Raw genomic sequence first — 20,898 nt, 5'->3', positions numbered from 1 at the left:
GATATGCATATGCAACGCGATGATCCCCACTCGCAACAACCGGTATGGGAAGCCGTGGCTTGTTCAGAGATATTAATATTCAGCCCAACCGTCTAAATTAAATGAAACGGCAACGCCCTCATTGTGACTTAGCGAGAAGGGAAGGCACAAATGTAGCCCACAAATAAATGCAACTATTATCATCAATCACTGACGTCTTTGGATAAGACTAACATTGACAAGATTTTAGCGCCAGGGACGTCAAATCAAAAGAAAAGTAAAATAAAAAATATGGACTCGTTCCTTAATGCCCTTTTTCAGCCGACACAGGTCACTGAAGTCACTGTTGGCCATCTTACCGTGCCGAATATAAAGGGAATACAAAGGCTCGCTCGAAATTGTTAACCAAAATCGTTCATGACAACAACGTAGGCCTACATGTGAATTGTACGTCGATTGTGTTGACTTTATTTACTTCGGGCCCCGCAGCGATCCGTCATAAATACATGTACGTGAAATTAGGCAATCGAGGCAATCCTGTATTGAGCGGTCCTGAAATGGGCGCCCCACATAACTTGTCTTATTGGCTTCCCTGGGGCAGATACCCCATTGCAACTACCCCCTGATCCGCCCTTGCTGATGTAGTGTAGACTTAGACTGTCGATCACGATATTCCTGGCAGTTACTGACGGTCACATCACGACCGGGTCGTATAACGTCTCTTAATTATGCAATCAGCTAGGCATGATGCAAGTCAAATACAACGGGTGCCGCGCATCGTTTTATATCACTTCACTCCTACTTGGTCTTCAGAGAGTTAGGCCTTCTGGAAGTTTCGGTCGTCATGGATGAACACGGAGAAGGGTCGATGTCGAATGAGTTTGCTCTCGACGACGACTCCGAGACGTTCTGTCCGATACAAGATGCACTGATACTCAATCTCTCGGATCCGAGTCTCGCTACTCGGTACGAGTATGACTCAGTTCAGACTGCATTGGTCACCATCGTCTACCCTTGCATCTGTGTTTTCGGTATTCTGACCAACTCAGCATTCCTGTTCACAGTTGTTCGGGTGCCGTACATGAGGACTATAACCAACATCTATCTAGGTAATTTGGCGGTGTCGGATATCTTGTTTCTATCCACAGGTAAGACATTATGATTAACGCCAGGGCTACTTTAGGGTACGTTCTCCACCAATTTCTCTTCTTTATTGTACTCTGTGTTGAATGTGTTTGTCTCATTTAAATAAGCTCCACATCATGCTGAAATCGAAATCTTGTGTTTTTCCTAAAATCTGAAATTATTTTATTAACAATTAAGAGATGTTTTCAGTAGTTACACCTTTATAAGTGTTTAAAGTAATTTTGACACTAATTTGTGAAAATCGAATTTGAGCATCACGTATTTTCCGAGACAGGTCAGCCAAAAATGTATACTTTTCCACTGTAGCGCTCATTCTGTACGAGTACCAGGCAGTTGTGGATTCCAATACCACCCGAACAAACTTTTTGGGTGGAGGGGGCGCAACTCTTGGTACACACCGAGAATACGTTGTAAATGCATACGTTCGTGTGAGGGTATACCCTAATATTATGAGATTCGTGGACATTGCGGTTTTCCATCCTTTCAGCTTAGACAATGAGAAGTAGTCAGCTCGCTAATTTATGCATTAGGCCAGCATATAGGCCGTGCTCATGTTAATGCGTGAAAAATGCACAATGCACAGCTGTTCAATGCCTGTATGCCTATATGCATGATGTACAAAATTTACATACATAAAATGGTAAATTTAGCAAATAAGGCTCCTTCTTGGACAATTGGACATTGTATGGGCAATGAACCTTACAAGCATAGCAGTGGAAAGCCTCGCTTTTTTAGTCGTGCAAATGCGATATAAGCATCTTTCACCGTGTGTGCAGTATATGAAATTGAAACCATGCCAATAAATCTAACAATAAATACCTCCCCGTTATGATTCTGCTCTGCCCTTGTCATGCATCATGTATTTTGATGCAAACAATTTATATAGTTGGGCTATGAGCCGACTTTTACCTGTCGGGGATTTGAATGGTTCGATCCAAACGAGTTTACTTTCGAACACACCGCTTTGCGTGATCCAGTGAGATACCACTGGCTACACTCTAGAAGTCGATCTCTATTATGCCCAAATTTAAAACTTCACGATCTTCACAACGGTTGTCCATCTGGACCGATGACGTTTACGACGACATGAGCAAAAATACAGACAAAATAATATGATTTTTCAAACTACCCCCCCATCACCCACTTTATGACCCGAGAAACAAAAAAAGTCATCGGGAAATTTAAAGATGAATTTGAAGGTAGAGTTGTGAGCAGAAGCGTTTGTATAAGACCAAAGATGCACTCCATTTTAACAACCAATGACGTTAATATTAAAAAGCTAAAGGTGTCACAAAGGAAGTGACCGCACAAGAATTAACCCACAATCATTACAGAGATTGTCTGTTTCTTCAAGAATCAATTAGGCTACCTTTAAACGGTACCGCATAAACTCTAAAATCACATTTTGTACACGATGTCGCAGGATAATTTGTCGTTGTGTCGTCTAGACACAAAAAGATACATGTTGTCCTATGGGCTAAAAACGCTAGCATTTTGTACCTGACGGTGTCTTCTGGCACTACTTGCGCTTCCAAACGAGCGATTGGGCCCTTTATATTGGTAGTAAAGCGTAGGACCTGTCGTTACTTTCTACCGTTGACCTGTTTAAACTGACTGGTTTTCTTTTCGATTTGGTATACGTCAACGCTCCAAATTGGATCAGTGGTACTTTTGACTGTGCCTCCCTCTTTTTCGCCCGATTTGTATAAATTTCTCACCAAAGCGTCATTGGGCAAAGGGATTTCTTTTGTTTTAAGGGAGTGAAGCCGCTGCCAACTGTTTCACGCTCACCCGATCCGACCACCCACCATTACTTTTAAGTGAGGCCTAAGCAGCATAATAGCCATGCAATAACTGTGACGCTAATATATTATCGTATGATGCAATACAGAAGGCAAAGTTAAAAAGTGAGGTTTGTTCGAGCCTTTTGCGTGCACACTTTCGTGACGATGGCTAGTCTCACTTATAAGTTTGCCTACTGTATTGCATCATACGATAATATATTAGCATCACAGTTTTTGCATGCAATTTTGCTGCACAGGTCTCACTTATAAATAGCGGTGGGTAGTCGAATCAGATGCGGCCTCGGTATGTATAGCTCGATGCAAGCAAATATATTTAACTTTTAACGATCATGACAATGTCGTTAAGTCAATTGACACGGCCGCACAATACTCGATCTCAGACTTGGCGTTAGAATACGAAGTAGGCCTAGTGACCAACCGAGAACTCGCCGGCCAAACCACAAGTAACAAGCAATGCGATCAAATAATATCATTTGTTTGAACGTGTTCACAATTTAGAAACAAGTCAGACACCCTGCGGAACACTGTGATAAGCCAACCCCTTTTAGAGTTTGAAAGGGATCTTGTTTCTATGGAAAAGGCCAACCATCAAGAACTCCAAGGGAGTTTATAATCCTAACGTGACAATCCTGTTGTTACCGTAGAAGTTAAGCCTAACCAACTTTATTTGTAAGGTATGTTTCAAAACCAGCAGCACTGTTTAGAAGCGTCCAATTTTTTTTCAAGAGCTAGGAACCCAGACAGACGTTTATCCAAGTGACTACCTTAAAGACAGGTATGGTCTTTGGCTCGGTTTTAGAAGCACAGACGACAACACAGCTCATGGATCGGGAAGACAAATTGGCGACTTTGGAGGCATCAGTGTACAAATGACAAGAGAAGCTGAAAGCCCCGGTTCACTCACGATGTATGTGTTTCTATTGCTGGACGCACCTCTCACCATCGAAGACGGAAATTTCAAATAGCTGGCATATTAATTTTTAAAACCTCTAATAATAATAAATAATAAATTAATAAATAACGACTTCAAGCATGGAACCCAGGGAAGGCTCCGCTTTAATAGTCGGCAAAGCAAACTCGGGTAAAACCAAATGGGTCTTGGACCTATTAGAAACCAGGTACCAAAACTCGATTGAAGTGATTGTGGTTGTTTGCTCCACACTTTTCAAAACAAAACTTACCTAAAAAGGCGCTGGTTGTTAACCGATCCCAACGTGTACCTATGTGACATTGACCGAGAAAATTGGAGCTAAACGAAGCGATCTATTTATATCGCGGGTCTTTTGACCAAGCGTTAGACGAGAACGATATGGTTCCATATGACAACTAACTCGCTTGAAACGACACTTGCGAGATGTGCAGTGTAGTAACTTGGTTAAAAAAAAGGGATCCACCCGTTACATAGGCCTACTTGCTTTTGTAAATATATATATATATTTCGTGACATAGTAAATTATGTAAACAATGACAACGGAAACAAAATTGTGTAGTAAGTGTAAAAAAAGCTATTACCGACTTTAAAGTGAAAATAAACGGTTAATATTGAATGGCACAGGTGTATAAAGATCGGTGTAATGCCCTCATGGTTAGCCAAAAAAAATAATGCGTCGATTGTGGTGTTTCAAGTGTTTGCAGACATAAACCACCAAAAGAGTTCTCATAAACTCTGTAGTGACCCTATATTGAAGTTACTCTTTGCCCATATGGATATCTAACTGAGTTGATAATGAACACAACTGCTTTGATCCAGATCGATTTACAGACACAGTAAGAGGGCTAATTGAAGATTATGAGTGCTGTTTCTACAACGACTGTAAAGTGAAACTCCCATTTTTAAAACGTAAATCCGACTTGGGGACCAATTCAACAGTTAGATAATTCAATAGGTCACATCAAGTCAAATTGTGTTTTGTGCTATCTTAGTTGCAACCTTAAAAAGAAGTCAAATAAAAATAATAAATAGCTTGTTGCAACACAACTGAATTAACTGAATTTCAACAATTGAAATTTGTTGAGAGTTGCTGATTGTTTGTCAAAGGTTTGTTGATAAAGTGTTAGCAAATGTATATGTTATTTATTAAATAAATGAAAGCTATGCTCAAATACATCGATTTAGTTGTTGAATTAGTTATAGCAGTCAACTTATCGTATTACGCCTACGATTGTCTGCGTTGAAAAACTGTGTTCAACTGATTAAAACAGATATGGTATTTATTGAAAAATGGACGGCATCAAGACAATTTTATGTAAAATTGACACAGGGTCCTTTAAAGATTGGTAATTGCTTCTGGAGACTCTAAAAAATACTTTGGGAAAGAATACACCGTTGAAGAAATTGAAGCTTTAGACCCCCCAGCAAAAAAAGCTTTATCAGCGTTATTCAGTCAAATTTGGCAGAGAGCAACAGTGGGGAAAGCTTACGGAGTCTTTACTCAACTTTGCTGGGTGTAGCTTTGCCGATCGACTTTTTAGGCCACAGTGTTACATTTATAGACCCAAAGAAAAACTAGCAAATAGCCTAGAAGCAGATTCCATCATTACCCAAAGCTTGGGAGCTCTTCTTACTGAAGTTTGTAAGTATGGATCATATCTGTCACCTGTAGTTGCGAAATTTATTACAACAAAACATCTTAGTTCCAACAAAAACTTGGTATTATTAAAAACAAGTGTAGTTATGGAGGAGCAGCAACGGGAGGAATCGAAACAGCCAACACAAGTGACCAAGACCAAAAATCCTAAACCAATTGCCCATGGTGAAAAGGTAGCAGAACACAATAAGAAAATGAGAGGGAAATTGGCTATACTAAAACAAGACGAACCTAACGAAAGTCCAGCCTTCTCGTTTAACGTGGGGGGGGGTTGATCGCAAGAGTCGTGGAAGATATTGTGATCTTTAACGGGGATTAAGGACGTTAGGCGGTGGGCCCGTAACAATCGTGTGAAGCCCCATACCCCCCGCAATCCCCTAGAGCCAGAATCTCTCGTTATGGATTGAATTTTTAACTCTTCTGTTACTAAAAACGAATAACAATGAGTAACGTAAACGATATCGCAAACACAATTTACCATGGGGCTGTATTAAGCGTTCTTTCCATGGGATATGCCATGCTCGGCAAAAAAGTGTTAAAAATAACATCGCCCAACTTGGACAGACTCTGTGTGGAAGATGATGCCAAATTTACAGCTTTGATCGGTGGTTCCCTGCGGAGATTCTCTCCTGAGGAAGGCCAGAGTACACTGGCCGAAACGTCGAGACCTGCTCTCATCGGTTCTTTTTAGAACCACACCTCTTCACAAAAGAGATATTTCCCACATGGTGTACCCGCAAACCTTTTTTGTTTAACACTCCCACCATGCAAAGCTTCAAATCTTACTTAATTGAAGATTATTTTAAAACATTTAACAGATAAGAAGTGTCGTTAACTCACAAATAAGAAAATTTACATACGACAGAAACAAAGGTCTACACTGTGGGTAATTACAAAGAAGTATTACTCACGCTAGTAATCCTAAAAAATTTAGACAAGTTTAAACTTTAGATACAATTGCGGCAAATGCGAGAAAATCAGGTTATTCTAACGGTAATCTTTTTGTAAGAAACGAGTTGGATTTTCGAGACCTCGAACGAATGGTAGAAAAGGCAGAACAAAGTCTAAGTGACATACAACCAGAAATAAACCCGATGGAAGAAATTCCACGAACCTCCAATCAAGTTAGCGAGGTCTTGGAAGAGCTAACAAGAGACGCAAAAGCTCAAACAGCAGGGATCAACTACCAGGAACTTGAGGCTTTAGACCGACACCCTCAAACCCTCACAGGCAACTTGGAGTTAAACTCAGCCAAACTGAGTAAAGTAGACGATGAAAGGAAACAAACTAAAGCCGAGAAACGAAGCCACGAGCGACGAAGAAAGGCAAGAGGTAACAAACGGACTAAAAGAACTCACCGACTTGAAATCGGCTCGAGTGTCAGCCACACAATCATTAGACCGTTCCATTAGGTAACAATAATTGAACCAAATAAAAAAACAGAGTGATTAGGGTGTTAGATAGCGACAACGTGTTGGGTGAAAAAATTGGAACGTAGTTTCGGGAACAAAGTGTAAAATATTGTGAGCTTGTTAATTGGTGGCTTTTAGTTTAGCAGTTAGTACCATTGTTAACTCTGTTGTTGCTGTGGTTAAGGGTGCTTGGGCTCCCGCTCCTGTGCCCATTCCTGCAGCATAAGAAAAAGCTGTGCAACTTGACCAATGTGTTAAAAAAACTAGATCTCTCAGCATTGGGTGAGCACCAGTTGTGATCGTTAGTGTTTTCAGTTGGTTATTAAAGGTGTTGAGTAAATCGGTCACTTGGTAAGCCGAACATGTGTGGGCTTTGTTTGTGGGGGGGTGGGAGCGTTGGTATTTGCTTATGTGCAAAAATTTAGTTATTTTGGTTGAAAGAAAAAAGCCTTAAGATGTAGGCCCATAAACGTTAACTCAAACTTTCGCGATGTTGGGCAACAAAAAAAGGTACGGCTAAAGCTCCAATAGTCATAGATAATTTTTCTTTGTTGTTAACTTCAAGGGTTTTAAAAGGTTTGGTTTGGGGTAAAGGTTGGGTTTGGATTTGAAGGTCAAGGTTAACAGGCGGGTTGGGTGAATTTAAAGCTGGTTGATACCCCGTTTGCATGCCCCTTGCAGATTGTCCCTATTCTCAAGTCCATGTCAGAAGGAACCAGGTGGGAGTGTAATCCGGGTTGAACGACAAAGGTCAAGGACGTTTTGGCTTATTACGGGGAGTCTAATTGAAACACAATGGTGATAAACTGTTGTGGCCCGTCTAACCCAGTGCCAGGTGTCAACAGGCTGGGTTTTTTTTTGAGCTTGTGCTCCCTAACAAAGCGTCGATTTATGTGATTTTTGTGATGCCTACATTGGTAAAACTGGACGTTTAGGGCACAAAGTCCCACCAGGCATTTGTGACAACGTCAGACAGCTCAATCCAAGTCAAGGTATAATCACTATAGCGACCCGATTCTGCGGGAGGAACAGGCACTTAATTATAAGTGCCGCCTAAATACTTTCCGTACGGTGTAGGCCTAGAGGTAAGTCGTGGGTGTCATAGTTCAGTTTTTGCCTGGAGCCGGAAGGTACACCATAGTGTCTGAGTTGTCGTAATAAATGGCAGTGCCCAAACCGTTTGATGTGATATTCCGAGTTTGTTCAGAAGACTTTTTGGGTCTATGTTAAAAAGGCAATTAACAGGTGTCTAAAAACGCTCTGTTATCGTAATGGTTGTTTAATGGGTCAAAGAAGTCATTTCCCGGTATGGGTGCAGTCATTTCGCATAGTCAAAATCAAAATTCCAGTCAAACTTAAACAGGGCTGATACGTAAGGGCTTTGTCGTTGAGGAGGCCCCAATCGACCCCACAAGCCGTCGATGCATATTACACAGAAAATTTAAACAGGTTTTGATAAAACATCCAAGGGTCGCTGGATAACGATTTTCAGCTTCGTCTGTTGTTACACGTGGGAGTTTGTACGCTTTTGTCAATTTGGGAAACTCAGCAGAAAAAAAGTTGTCTTTGTTTACAAAAAAAGCCAAGTGACTGAAATTGGTTCCCGTTTTTTATCTTTAATAAACTATTTCTTTAAAAAGCGTTTTTTTTTCTTTTTAAAATGGAACACTCTTTTTACTTAACTCAAAACGAGCAGGCGTTTAAATAATAAGACGATATCGAAGCGCATTCGCGTTAAAACTTGAAAGGTGATGTTTCACGCTGGGTATTTTTACATTACACGCCACCAAAATCGATTGGCAAACGCACTTAGACGGCAGACCCCGCGCTGAAAGAGGCCATGGGGGAACCCGCCAGTGGACAGCCAAAGCCACTTACACAAGAGAAGACCTCGACGCGAGCATTTAACAATCGATTAGATTCTGCCTATGAATGAATTTAATACAGGAAGACACTGCGACCTTGTTTGATAACGTGATAAATGTATTCATTCGAGCTTACGAGGCAGGAAATCTAGAAGAATTTAGCGATACCATTAAACAAAAAAATAGGTAACGTCGAAGCTAAAAAAACCAAATTTTGGGAGGAAAAAAACGAAGAAGAAGGACTTTCAGAGTAGCAACAAAACATGATCGATTTCCTGTTGCTTTTGACTAGAAAGAGAAGTTATTATTAAGGAAGCTCACCGTATTGCATCGAATTTCATGCAGGAGGGATTTATGGAGGACAATTCCGACGAAAGAACGAGAATAATTAGAAGCGCTGAAACAGAATCAGAGATACTCTTTTAGTTTTGAGATTCAATGGTGTATTATGCAACAGCTCCACACGTAGAAAACCAGTGAGTTCTTACAGGGTGGAGAGCGCGGTAGCATCGTTATATTCCTCCAAAATGTTACAAAATTGATTGAAATTTATTTAAACGCCATTTCAGGCGTGATGGTGACGGACGTAAATTTTAAATTGCGGTTGGGGCGAGAAGTTTCAAAACTGCTCAATTTACCGAAAGGGAGGCTAGTTCCAAATGTTATTTATAAAGGAAAAATAAACGTGAGTTTTTTTAGTGAGCTATATCTCCACTGCTGAGAGTTAAACACCAGCAACAATTATTTAACGGTGAACTGTCAGACTTGTGTAGTATATTCATAGAGGTTGAAGACGTTAAAGCAACACGTCAAAAAGATTTAAAACTGACAAAATGACTAGCTTCAATTTTTCAATGAGAGGAGAATTTATTAACAATAAAGACGCTGGAGTTTTGATCGAGTTAGAAATAATTAAAATATATGATAATTAAAACAAGTAATGAGTGAAAAGCTACAATCCAATCTAAAAGAAACAAACATTTTCTGGCTCAAAAAAATGAGGACATCAAATCCCTGATATTAACAGAGTGGGTAGAAAGAGAAACGTCTTACAAAAAATTAAGAGGCCGTTAACCGCAATAAAATACGTAGAATACGGAGTCGAAACGTCAGCTGTGGGTATCCCCGCCATCTTATAGCACTATTTCTGCCTCTGTTGGGTCGTTTTAGAAGCTGCCTACATCGGAGCTTTTGGAGCGTTTATCAGACTGAACGTAAATCAAATACGATCAAATACGAGTTTTGACCGATGCCAAACTAAACACGATGTGTCTCAGGCCATCAGTGATGGAGACATCTCTCACGAAGAATTTGTGTTAATTACGTCAGAGCTCAAGAAATTTAATCAACTCAAGGGAACGCGTGGATCAGCTATAACTTTAGGAAACTAAAAGCAACCAAGAAATCAAAGAAAATGCAAACATTTTATTATCGCTAGAGAAATGTTTGACAAGGAAAAAAGTCTCCTGACAGAACTAGGGGAAAACGTGGCGAATCACATTAAGTCACCGAGTTGTCGAAGTACCACAGGGCACAGCGCAAGAGCTATACCCCACAGCACCTCGTTACCAAGATTCATTAAAAAAAGTGAAGGATGCTTTACAATGACGGGTACTGCAATTCGGTTCATTACGCGAGATCCTCCAAGTCCCCCATTTCATCCCCTTCTGCATCGTCAATATGCTGGTGAATCACTCATACTAGCTTCTTCTGAGCGACGCCACTTATGCCCTTTTGCCGGTAAGCATGATCACAGCAGAAAAATGTTCCCAGCAAAAGTGCGTAAGATGTCTTTATTTAGTAAGAACGGATAAAAATTAATTTATTACAAAATCAACATGGGCTGTACAAAAAGTAACCTTAGTTTTAACAGCTTATCAAACCACTTGGGAAATTTAAAAAACCTTTTTGCCAAAAAGTCTTTATATTTCATTTTAAAAATGGCCTTTTGCCGTGAAAAGTTTTTTTGCAATGATCATGCTTCCCGGCAAAAGGGCCTAAGCACTTATAGGCCTACGTCCTTCTCCCAGGCACACGACGAATTGCTTGCTTGTTGAATGTGACTATTTATTTTGTTAAATGGTAACTGTCATTATTTCATTATGACGTCCTCTTTCGTATGACACAAAGAAATCCGAATTTCTGTCACAGATGACTGAACATGGAGCGGTTTGATGGGCAAAGTCAGAAATGGCTTTTCACAAAATAGCTGTTTGGATGTTGAAATGAGTCTGTCCAGAGCGGCTTTTTGTCAGAATGTAATACTATGTAATACTTTCCGGAATCTCCAAATGCATGATACTCACTTAAAAGCGATAAGATAAAGTGTAAAAGTTTGTTTTCAAAGAAATCGGGGCATGTTGAAGGACCCTGGGATTAGGCTGCGGCAAAAATAAGTAAGCCTCTAGCTGTTGTTATCTTTGAATTAATGATTTTGGCAGTGTACCTCATGCTTCACGCTGTGCAAACCTGTCACAAATCTGGTGCAAAGCCATTTCTGACACAGTTCATTAAACCTTGTGGTGCTTAATCACGTGTGATAGAAATGTGGATTTCTTGATGTCATAAAAAAGAGGAAATCATACTGAAACAGATTATATTTACCGTTGACAAAAATAATTAGTCACATTCAAGAAAAGGATGAATTAATTCCTTTTTCTAAGACACTTTTTATAATGAGAGAAAACAGCTGGTGGCGGAAAGCACTGCGCATCATTCATTCTGTAGTATGTACGCAGAGCGTTAAAGGGACAAAATAAAAAACATGCAAATGAGAAAAAACAGTTCTTTAGTTTACCCTAAAAGAGCATTCTTTTGGACGGTCTCACAGCCGCCCCACGATCTTCGCTGTCCCGTGCCTGATTTCTTTTAAACTTGGCATGTAAGCAAACATACAATTTGATAGCGTCTGTATTCAATTCATTGTAAGTTACCGTGTATGATATAGTTGTTTAATGACGGAATAAATATCTGCTTGGCCGGTCTCAAACGCCGGTGACGTTTGAGACCGGCTCACTCATGATGCGACTAATGGACGCATTAGTCACGTCCATTTACCTTCGGCCCCAGGAAATAGGACCCTCTCCTGGGTACTTACAAAGAATCTCGTCGACATAGACCTCCACTAGTGACGAACTTGGCCAGTCCATAATATGTGTATATTCTGTACACGGTCAAGTTGCACAATGCTGAATAAGGAGACTGTGAGATGTTTAGGTACTTTCATTTATACTTTACGGCCGTACGACGCACTCTCTCTCTCCATGCGTGTGACACGAAGCGTAAACATTTTTTTAACGGGTGTACATCCAACGTCATTTCCAGTGTACTATCACATGAGATGCCACACACATTAAGGGTGCGCATTTATGAATAGGATTATGATTAGGATATTTTATCCTAGTTAAACACGGTTATCCGTAAAAGAAACCTTGACCCAAAAATTCAAAGATAACAGCACGTAACACTCAAATGTTATTCTTTTTAGATCCAGAATATTCATCAGGAAGCTTAATTAAGACATTAATATGAAATCTGTTTTAACATAACCTGCGTAACTTGGTTGAAAATGTCCCCATAAAACCTTTCCTTTTCTAGAAAGTTGTATTACTTATAAAATTAGCCACGAGCGCCCAGCCGTAAAATTTTCATGAACTGTTTCGATTGATATTTCGTGGAAACTCTTTGTTAGTAGTTTACTAAAGACCCTTTTCTTAGTGGTTTTTCTTTACTTTTACAGGGGCGGGCTTTGGCCTTTGGAAGTTCTTGTCGACTCCAGTGACGAGTGATTTCTCCATTCTTGGAGGAGTCCACGGCTGTATCATTACACAGGTGCTGAACGCGACGCCCTTTGTCGCTTCAACATTACTTGTGACTGTTGTAGCGGCCGAAAGATACCTTGCCATTTGTCAACCAATTAAACATCTAAGTATCAACTCAAGAGGGCGTACTATGGCCTTAATTGCTGTGACATGGGCAGTGGCCATCTGTTGCGAGGCTCTTCTGCTTCCGGCTACGTCCAACTACAAAGTTACATGTGTCATGTGGCCTGACGACGATCATTTCATGAACTTTCCTCAGACTATCGCCAGCTGCTTTTTCCCAGCACTTTGGGCGCAGGTACTGGCAGCTATTGCTCTTACTGTGCCTAACTTGTTGGCTGTCTTTGTTACCTTTGTCTTGTACTTTCTTATTGTGCGTGAGCTCAGCAGCCGGATTCGCAAGGCGCCCGGCGAACAGTCCTCGAATCCAGGGAGATCTCGGCGCACCCGAGATCGCGTAGCTAAGATGCTGGTGATCGCTGGTACCGTGTTCTACATGCTCCTAACTCCTCGCACCTTGCTGACACTTTATTATTACATCAGGCGTTTCGCTGGTGCCCCGGGCCTTCCTCGGAATGTGGAGTTCATACTTTTCATTTCAACTAATGTTCTTCTTTACGTGAATTCTGTGACCAACCCTATCGTTTATGCGTTTTCAAACAGGCGCTATCGAAAGGCTATTATTCACGCATTTTGCCCTGGTTCAGGACCTATCGACAGTTCTTGTTAAACGGGTCTTTTCTTGAGAAGATCATATTGCAGTGAAACGAGGAATCGAATCTGAAGTCGATCATAGACTGTAAACGCAACACTTTAGAGAGCCCGCGTGTATTCGTTGACTGAAAACATTTGGAATTTCAATTGTTGTTTTAAGCTTATTAGTCATTTTAATGAAGTAGTTAATCATGTAAGTAACAGATAGGAAGAAATATAAAGTCATTATCATTTTAGATCTATAAAAACCTTGAGTCCCCCTGAACCTAAGTATAGGGCCTACGTATCTCAGAACTCAGCCTCTCTCTGTTGAATTGCAATTGTAGATTAGCTGTAATTAGACAAGGATCATATAATATAATCATTGTATGTAGAAATATTTATTTAATATTACATAATTGTTAGGTAAACCAAGTTGTAATTATAATTGTTAATTGTTGTTAAACCAAGTTATAATTGTTGGTTAAATAATTAACCATGTAAGTAACAGATATAAAGAAATATAAATGTATTATTGCCACATACGCAGAGACAGCATGAATTATGATATATATGTGTATATACAGATTGTTTACGTATGGCCAGAGAAGTTTTGATTTCAGGTCGGATTACAATCTGAGTTCGTTGCATACAATTCGTGTTCCTGGTCGTTAATCACCCCGCAGAACAGCAGCACAAAATTTCCATCAAAAGTAAAATATTACAACAGCGAGTTTCCGGTCCATATGCCCCCGCGGAACAATAACGCCAAAATTATCCAACCAATTGCCAAGCGTGTTCCCGGTCGTTATGCACCCCCCCCCGCACGAAACATCCTAACTTGTTCAAGACGCACAAAACTTACCAAACTATACAGCTATCGATTTAATAAAACAGTTTGTTGATAAATCAACTGATAGTACCCGTACTGAGATAGTATGAGAAACCCTCTGGTGATTATATCAAATTCTCGTCGCAAAGGTGATCTCACCTAAGGTCTCTGCTGTTGTTCAGAGTGAAATTCCGCAAAACGGCAGGACTCAATTCTGGGGAGAATGAAAAACGCCCCAAAACGCAAAATCGTTTGCTGTGACGTTTGTGTAACGAGGAAAAAAGGAGAAATCCCCTCCCGGCCCCAAAGCAGACGGCGACCGAGCCGAGTTAAAGCTCCCGAACTGTGTCCGACGATTAGCCCGAAATAAATATGCTCCAAGTTGTATTTCCCTCAGGTAGTTGAAAGGGGAGGGGTGGGTTCGTTAGAAAATTTAATACCAGAAGCTAAATGAACAATGATCCGACCGGCTCAACTGCTCCAACGAAAGTAAACTCGAAACCATTTGTCCACTCCCTACACTCCAACAGGTTGGCCACATTAGCTGGGTCTTTTAACAAAACTAAAAGGGCACAACCGGACACACTGTCCAGTGGCAATAAATTACTTGAAGCCACAAGGGCCTCAAACTGATTATCATTTTAGATCTATAAAAACCTGGAGTCCCCCTTCAACCTAAGTAGGGGACTAAGTATCTCAGTAGTTTGCCTCTCTCAGTTGAATTGCCATTGCAGATTAATTGTAATTAGACAAGGATCGTATAGTAAGCATTGTATGTAGAAATATTTATTTGATATCATATAACTATTAGGTAAACCAAGTTGTAATTATAATTGTTAATTGTTTTAAACCAAGTTATAGTTGTTAATTAAATAGTTAACAATGTAAGTAACAGATATAAAGAAATATGTAAATACATTATGCGAACAGACACCTCTCACATGGCCTGCTGGCGGTCAAAATTGTACAAAAAAATTATATCACCCTATCTGGTTTCAGATCTAATCTAAAAATGTACATATGCCGGTTACTTTTAAAGAGGGTATTTGGTAGAATTCATTATTGATTGAAGTGGCAGCAGCAGCGGAAGCCGCGACATACTTATTTAACACTTCTTTTGCTTATGTACAGACTTCCAGTCAGAGTTTTACCAGCCCCTACATGCCAAAATGACCAAGATGTAAGAAGAACAGAAGCAAACAAACTATGTACAGAGCTGATTCACGCCGTTCACAGGCCATTACAGCCCTTTGACCCTGATCTGACAAACCACCATAGCTAATAAACGAGGCTTTTAATGCGAAATGCCATGTTTGAAGGTGTCAGCAGGGTAATGCTTTATAATAGCAACATGAATGACGTTACAGCTTCAGCATATTGTGTGTGGTCACTGGCACGAAATGACGGGAAAAAAGAAAGTTCAGTCTTGTTGGCTTGCGTGTCTGGTGTATAGGGGATAGGATAGGTTATGAGGATGTCCATGGGCCATGCGGTACTTATTTGTCATATTTGTAAAGTCTGTTTTCTGTTGCAAAAGGTAAATGTTGAAAGGGTTTTAATTTACTGATGCGAAACTAATTTGTAACCTTGAATTTGGTTTAAGGCCCACTCAAAGGGGGAAAAACACTCACTTCAATGGCTCATGGACGCAGGCTCATGGACGCGGGCTTCAATTAGAGAGGCATCCGTTTACCACATTATCTGATTATTAGTGCTGGCACGCTTCAGAGATGGTGTTCTCCTTTAAAAGCACCGTTTATTAGCAGTTGGATCCGGGTGCCTTCGGTTCATCAGCTTTTGTCAAGGATTTCCACGCTAATGTTCGATGATCGCTGGTTGGCTGTTAACGTTAAGGCCAAGGACCAGCCACCAATCATCATACACTACCTTCGAACGCTGCAAGTGAACGGTATTAAAATCTAGTGAACGGTAAAAAAAATAGTCGTTGGGCCTTGACCAAGGCCAGTGAACAAATAGAATAAACAGCTGGCAAAGATGAATGTACCGGTTAAATCGGAGAGGTATATAGAAAGGGGCTTTATGAAGGTCACCTCAAAGGTCACATTTTACCTGTGTTTTTATTTCCTTTAGTCAGTTTATTCCATACTTTCCCTGTGAGTGAATAAAACTTCCTGTAAAACCAGTCTCTGTGTGTGTTTTATTTCTCAAGTCCAATTGGTTGAAAGTTTTAAGCCTCATGAATATTTAGTATCTCTGCTCACTTATTTCCTGCATGCATAGTGGTGTGGACGCTGTTTTAGACGGATGGATGTGGACTGGTTAAATGCATGAGTGATCGCTAGAGTTTTGTATAATTGATTACCATGGTTAAATAAGCGTGACAATTTTGCCAAGGCTCTCTGGGAGTGGCCTAGTCAATAATCGGACCTGAGCCTACATGTTCAATAGCAGACAATTGCCTGCCGCAATTGTGTGCCAATATGTGCCAAGGTCCAGTGTTTATTACCACAGTTTGCTGAGATTGTTCAGCTTTGCGAGACAAGCAAAATCTGCTGCATTTTTCCCCTGTACCATAATTGAGTAATTTTGTAACGTCCTTCAACATTCAGGGATGCTGTTTTGTCCACTTGATAAAAACAGCAGTTGGGCAAGTTACACGAAAGCTTGAAAACCAGCAGCGTGCTTTGTTTAAAAGAGAAATGCTTCTATGTAGTGCTACCGAGAGAAAGGTCAGTAATAGAAAAACCTCTATACATTCGGGTACATCGAACATCCCCTCGTGCGTTCCCCATATCGAACATAATATATTTGTTTAAATAAAAGAAAGATATTTAGGAGTTATTAAAGTAAACTCAAAAGTTGAGAAAAATCGTACTTGCCATGAAACATCGGTAAATACGAAACGCGGTATATATCTTTCATGGGTATACTGTACATTGGCACTTGATGTGCATGTCTCCACAGGCGGCCATGTGGACCTACTATGCAACTCTTACAACTCTGGTGCGGAAAACTTTGCATGATAATCACTGCAAGCCGTGGGATTTGACTTCAGAAATCACCAAACAGAACAAAAATACGAAAGTACACCCTACTATTAAATTTAACTCGCAGATATCTTCGATAAATATCTTGCTAGTTTCAATCGTTTTCAAAACGCTTGCAAGACAATTCGGGCGGTTACTAATGCAGTGGTTCCCGGCGCGGCACATTCACTAGAGTGTCATTTTACCAGCAGCAACCAGTGAGTGTAAACCGTACTGAATGGCGCATGCGATTTTAAACGATGACTCAAGGAAAACCTGAGTTTATTTCTCGATTCTGCTTCCAGCAGGGACTACCCAAAAGGTAAACATGAAAGGAGATGAACAAATATGACAAAATGTAAGTATTTCATTGTTCTCTAATTTTTTGCTTGTAAAGTGTTGGCCCAAATCCTCATGCCAAAACATTTTGTGGGACAGGCTGCAACACGTTTGAATGGGCTGGAGCTGGGAAAACTGTGACTGAAAATCGCTATGACGAACGACAGCTATACCAAACATTTTTCTTGGTCGTTAGCGCGGTGGTTTGTGTACATCTAGGCCTAATGTCACTCCTCCTTCAGAAATCTGAAAACAGAAAATGGGCATGCCTTGGCATGTGCAATGTTTTTCACGCTATCTTGGACTTGTCAGTTAAAAAAAAAATCAGTGAATACACGTGTGTTAAAAACATTACATGTATTTCGAAATCGACTATTCTGCATCACGAAAACCTAAACATGCATGACTACGTGTTTTTCAACGTGAACGGACAGCTAACTGGAGAATATATTCTCAGACACAGGGCATGTAAGAGGAAACATCATCGGCACCGACTATTGCCATGCCAAATCTGGAAGGAAATTCAAGGCAAATTTAAGTTAAATCTATGGGCTTAGCAGTGTTATACGTAGACCTACATGAAAAAAGTACAGCAGATATTTACATGCTATATCCAGAAAATCATGTCTGCTTTCAATAAACCAACTTACAAGAGCCTTCATAGCAGAATTTTGTGAAGGAAATGCGTAATACGGGCTAAGTGAAGAAGTTGAGAGAAGGTTTTTTTTTGGTTAATCGCACTGTTGCAGTCCTATTTAAAAGCTTTCAGTAAGCAAGCGCTCGTGGAAGTGTTGAATCGTTATGAGCGCCCGAGAAAAAAGTCATGCTTTCTGAATGAGAGTATAACCGTTTGATCCTAAATGTACCTCAAGATTATGTCGCAAAACTGGTAAGAAGTGATGGGGGTTACAGTTACAGCATTTCACTTCACATATATCAATGCAGAGCAGTGCGTTCCGAGAGGGATCTGGATCTCGAGCAATTAAAGCATGCATTAGCTTCCAGGTCATTGAAGATAACCTCATTGCTCCAAAATGACGGCTTAGTGTCCATCCGTCTGGGACGAAATGTGTGCGCTGTAATCACGTACATAGACTGAGATCGAAATTAAAGTAATGTCTTCGTGATACCCATTCAAGGATTCGTATTAGCATTGTCATTAAAAGGGGGAACTTTGAGTATTCGAACACTTTCAGTGGGCGGGAGAGAAGGAAAATTGGAAAAAATAGAAGAAGGAGCGAAGGAGCAAACCATTCGAGTAACAAAATGTATCTATCAGTAGAGCCTGGAAATATCACTTTTTGTGGAAAACAATTGAACACCTTTTTTTCAATGTTTCGTTGTTCGACAGTATTACTCAAGTCAAAGTTTTGATAAAATCGGTAGTGTTTTTAATGAAATGAATGGAAAGTCCGTTAAGTATTTTGTGGGTGTACATTACCATTAGTTGGTTGGAGGGGCAGATGCAGAGTCAATTTTGGGGGGGGGGGTATGTTACTTTTTATGGTCTTTCTGAAACTTGAGGCTACACGTTGAGGTTTCCGTGCCTTTTTTTAAAGGATGGGAAATTTAAAAGACAAAACTCGCCTTTCTCTCTTCGATGGAGCAAACCAAGACTCTTCTGTGTTCAGATTTTGAATAAAGTTGTTTCGGATTCTGGGGCTTTAGACCAAAAAAGTCTCCGGTATCTGGTCAGCGCGCGCGTCGCGTTGGCAATATAGAAAAAAAATGGTATAAAATGGTGTCCAAAAGCTGCCAAACTTGCCTAATCGACTGGAATCCTGCTACTGCGTAATCTTAATGTGTTTTGATTGGGTACGGTCGAGTATAAAGGAGTCCCTCTAGTTCCCCATACATTTAGTCGGGCGCTCTTTTCAGATGATGTCATCTCTATATTGTACATTTACATCTGGGAACCAGGCAAACAAGGTGGTCTGATGTCATGACATGAGACATGACATACAAGCTGAAAATGCTTTTAAACAGTGAAAAGTGCGGGGGCAAGTTTATTTTAGTGTTGGTTGCGGACGGCGTTTACGTGCGCATGTAGTTGCGATCAACATCGCGCGTTACATGTGCATCATTTCTTCCAGAAAAATGTGAGGGTAAAATAAAGAAGCCGCGTGGCCGCATCGCTTTTGGAGCTACCCAGCTCCTGACCAGAAACCAGAGACTTTTATCGGATTTAGTGCGTTTTCTCCAGGAGTCCAGAACTGAAAGAACGTCTTTCGGTCGGCAAATTTAAAAGAGTTGGCCACTTATTTGTTTTGGAAATCTCTGTGCAAAAATCAATTTTAGGAATTAAATGACTGTCAAGGACCAACCACCTGTCGAATGTATAAGGAATATTGGTATCGTAATCTTAATCTGAAGAACAGTCAGACCATCAAACTAGGCCTATTTTGATAAGAAACTGGCTTGGAGCCTCAAACTAGGCCTATTTTGATAAGAAACTGGCTTGGAGCCTTGACGAAGTGTTATCCAAGCGGGGAGCAATGGCCATCATTCCTGCAATATTGTCCGCATGCTCACAATGTCATTCTTGCCTGGGGCATTTACGAAGGACTTTTGATTAGCCTAGGCCTGCTGTGTAATTAACTTTTTGCACCAATGAACACTTGATAATTGAAGTGTACTGTAAGGGCGTATTCGCTGACCGTCTACTGTCAATTGAAAGGTCACATTATCGTGGCGACGTTCCAACAGGTTAAAGGCAGTTGTAGCGTTAATTTTTGTCCCCTTCAATAAGCAATGGGCAACTGTCTGTTCAATTCCGTCATTGCCTTGGGCGGTCCCTCGTGAAAATCTTAAAATTCCTTCTTAAAAAAGTCTTCTAACAATCGCATTTCCGTATACAATGAATTCGTGCTCTGGCGAAAATCCAGCACCGTGAGTTTCTCGATTACCACAAAAGGAAAGAACACATTTTGACTCCAAATAGTATACGGAAGGGTCAGACCGCAATCAATCATGAATTGGCCTCGGTCTGTCCCTGTTTCAATGATTGTATATAGTTTAGTTTTAATCAAAATGTGTGGCATGAACATCAACAACATCAATACTATAGCAACAGTTTACTATAGACCACTGAAAATGGTGTTGTGATGAATTAACTTAGCAAATAATCAGAAATGTGGCATTTTATTGTACGCATTGTGCAGAAATTTTTAGGTAATGGGGAACCACCACTTCTGGGTCACCTATTGGGTTTTTCTCTGAACGATTGTTCTCTACACAGGGCTGGATAGAAAATCCACAGAAGTAAAGACACTGGAGCACGGGGGATAAAATAAATCTTAAAAAATACCCGGTTGTGGAAAGGGGGGGGTTACTGCCACCTTGACACTAGGGGACGCTGTTCATGGTGTAGATTTCGCTCGTCGCCTAGCAACAGAACAGGGCGCTCGGAAGGGCTGATGGCCTTGTACAGA

At 40.5% G+C, this 20,898-nt stretch overlaps 1 protein-coding gene across 1 annotated transcript; it reads left to right on the top strand.

Annotated features, from left to right (window-relative positions):
- Nucleotides 1-805: 805 nt before the first annotated feature.
- LOC110988086 (neuromedin-U receptor 1-like) lies at nucleotides 806-16,248 on the top strand. The gene is made up of 2 exons (XM_022251326.2): nucleotides 806-1,127; nucleotides 12,535-16,248. Exons 1-2 carry the CDS (start codon nucleotides 824-826, stop codon nucleotides 13,344-13,346), a joined length of 1,116 nt encoding a protein of 371 aa, XP_022107018.2. The 5' UTR covers nucleotides 806-823; the 3' UTR covers nucleotides 13,347-16,248.
- Nucleotides 16,249-20,898: the final 4,650 nt, after the last annotated feature.

Source organism: Acanthaster planci, linkage group LG01 (assembly GCF_054643075.1).
Source record: "Acanthaster planci isolate LZ-2023a linkage group LG01, COTS_SCS, whole genome shotgun sequence".
Classification (NCBI taxonomy): domain Eukaryota; kingdom Metazoa; phylum Echinodermata; class Asteroidea; order Valvatida; family Acanthasteridae; genus Acanthaster; species Acanthaster planci.
The sequence above is the reverse complement of the archived record's forward strand: the minus strand, read 5'-3'. Positions and strand labels throughout refer to the sequence as shown.

Bases quoted from the DNA above. Each gene is read 5' to 3' on its own strand.
- LOC110988086 (XM_022251326.2), top strand. From the start codon at position 824: ATGGATGAACACGGAGAAGGGTCGATGTCGAATGAGTTTGCTCTCGAC. The intron at 1,128-12,534 runs GTAAGACATTAT...TTACTTTTACAG, and splicing joins TATCTTGTTTCTATCCACAG to GGGCGGGCTTTGGCCTTTGG.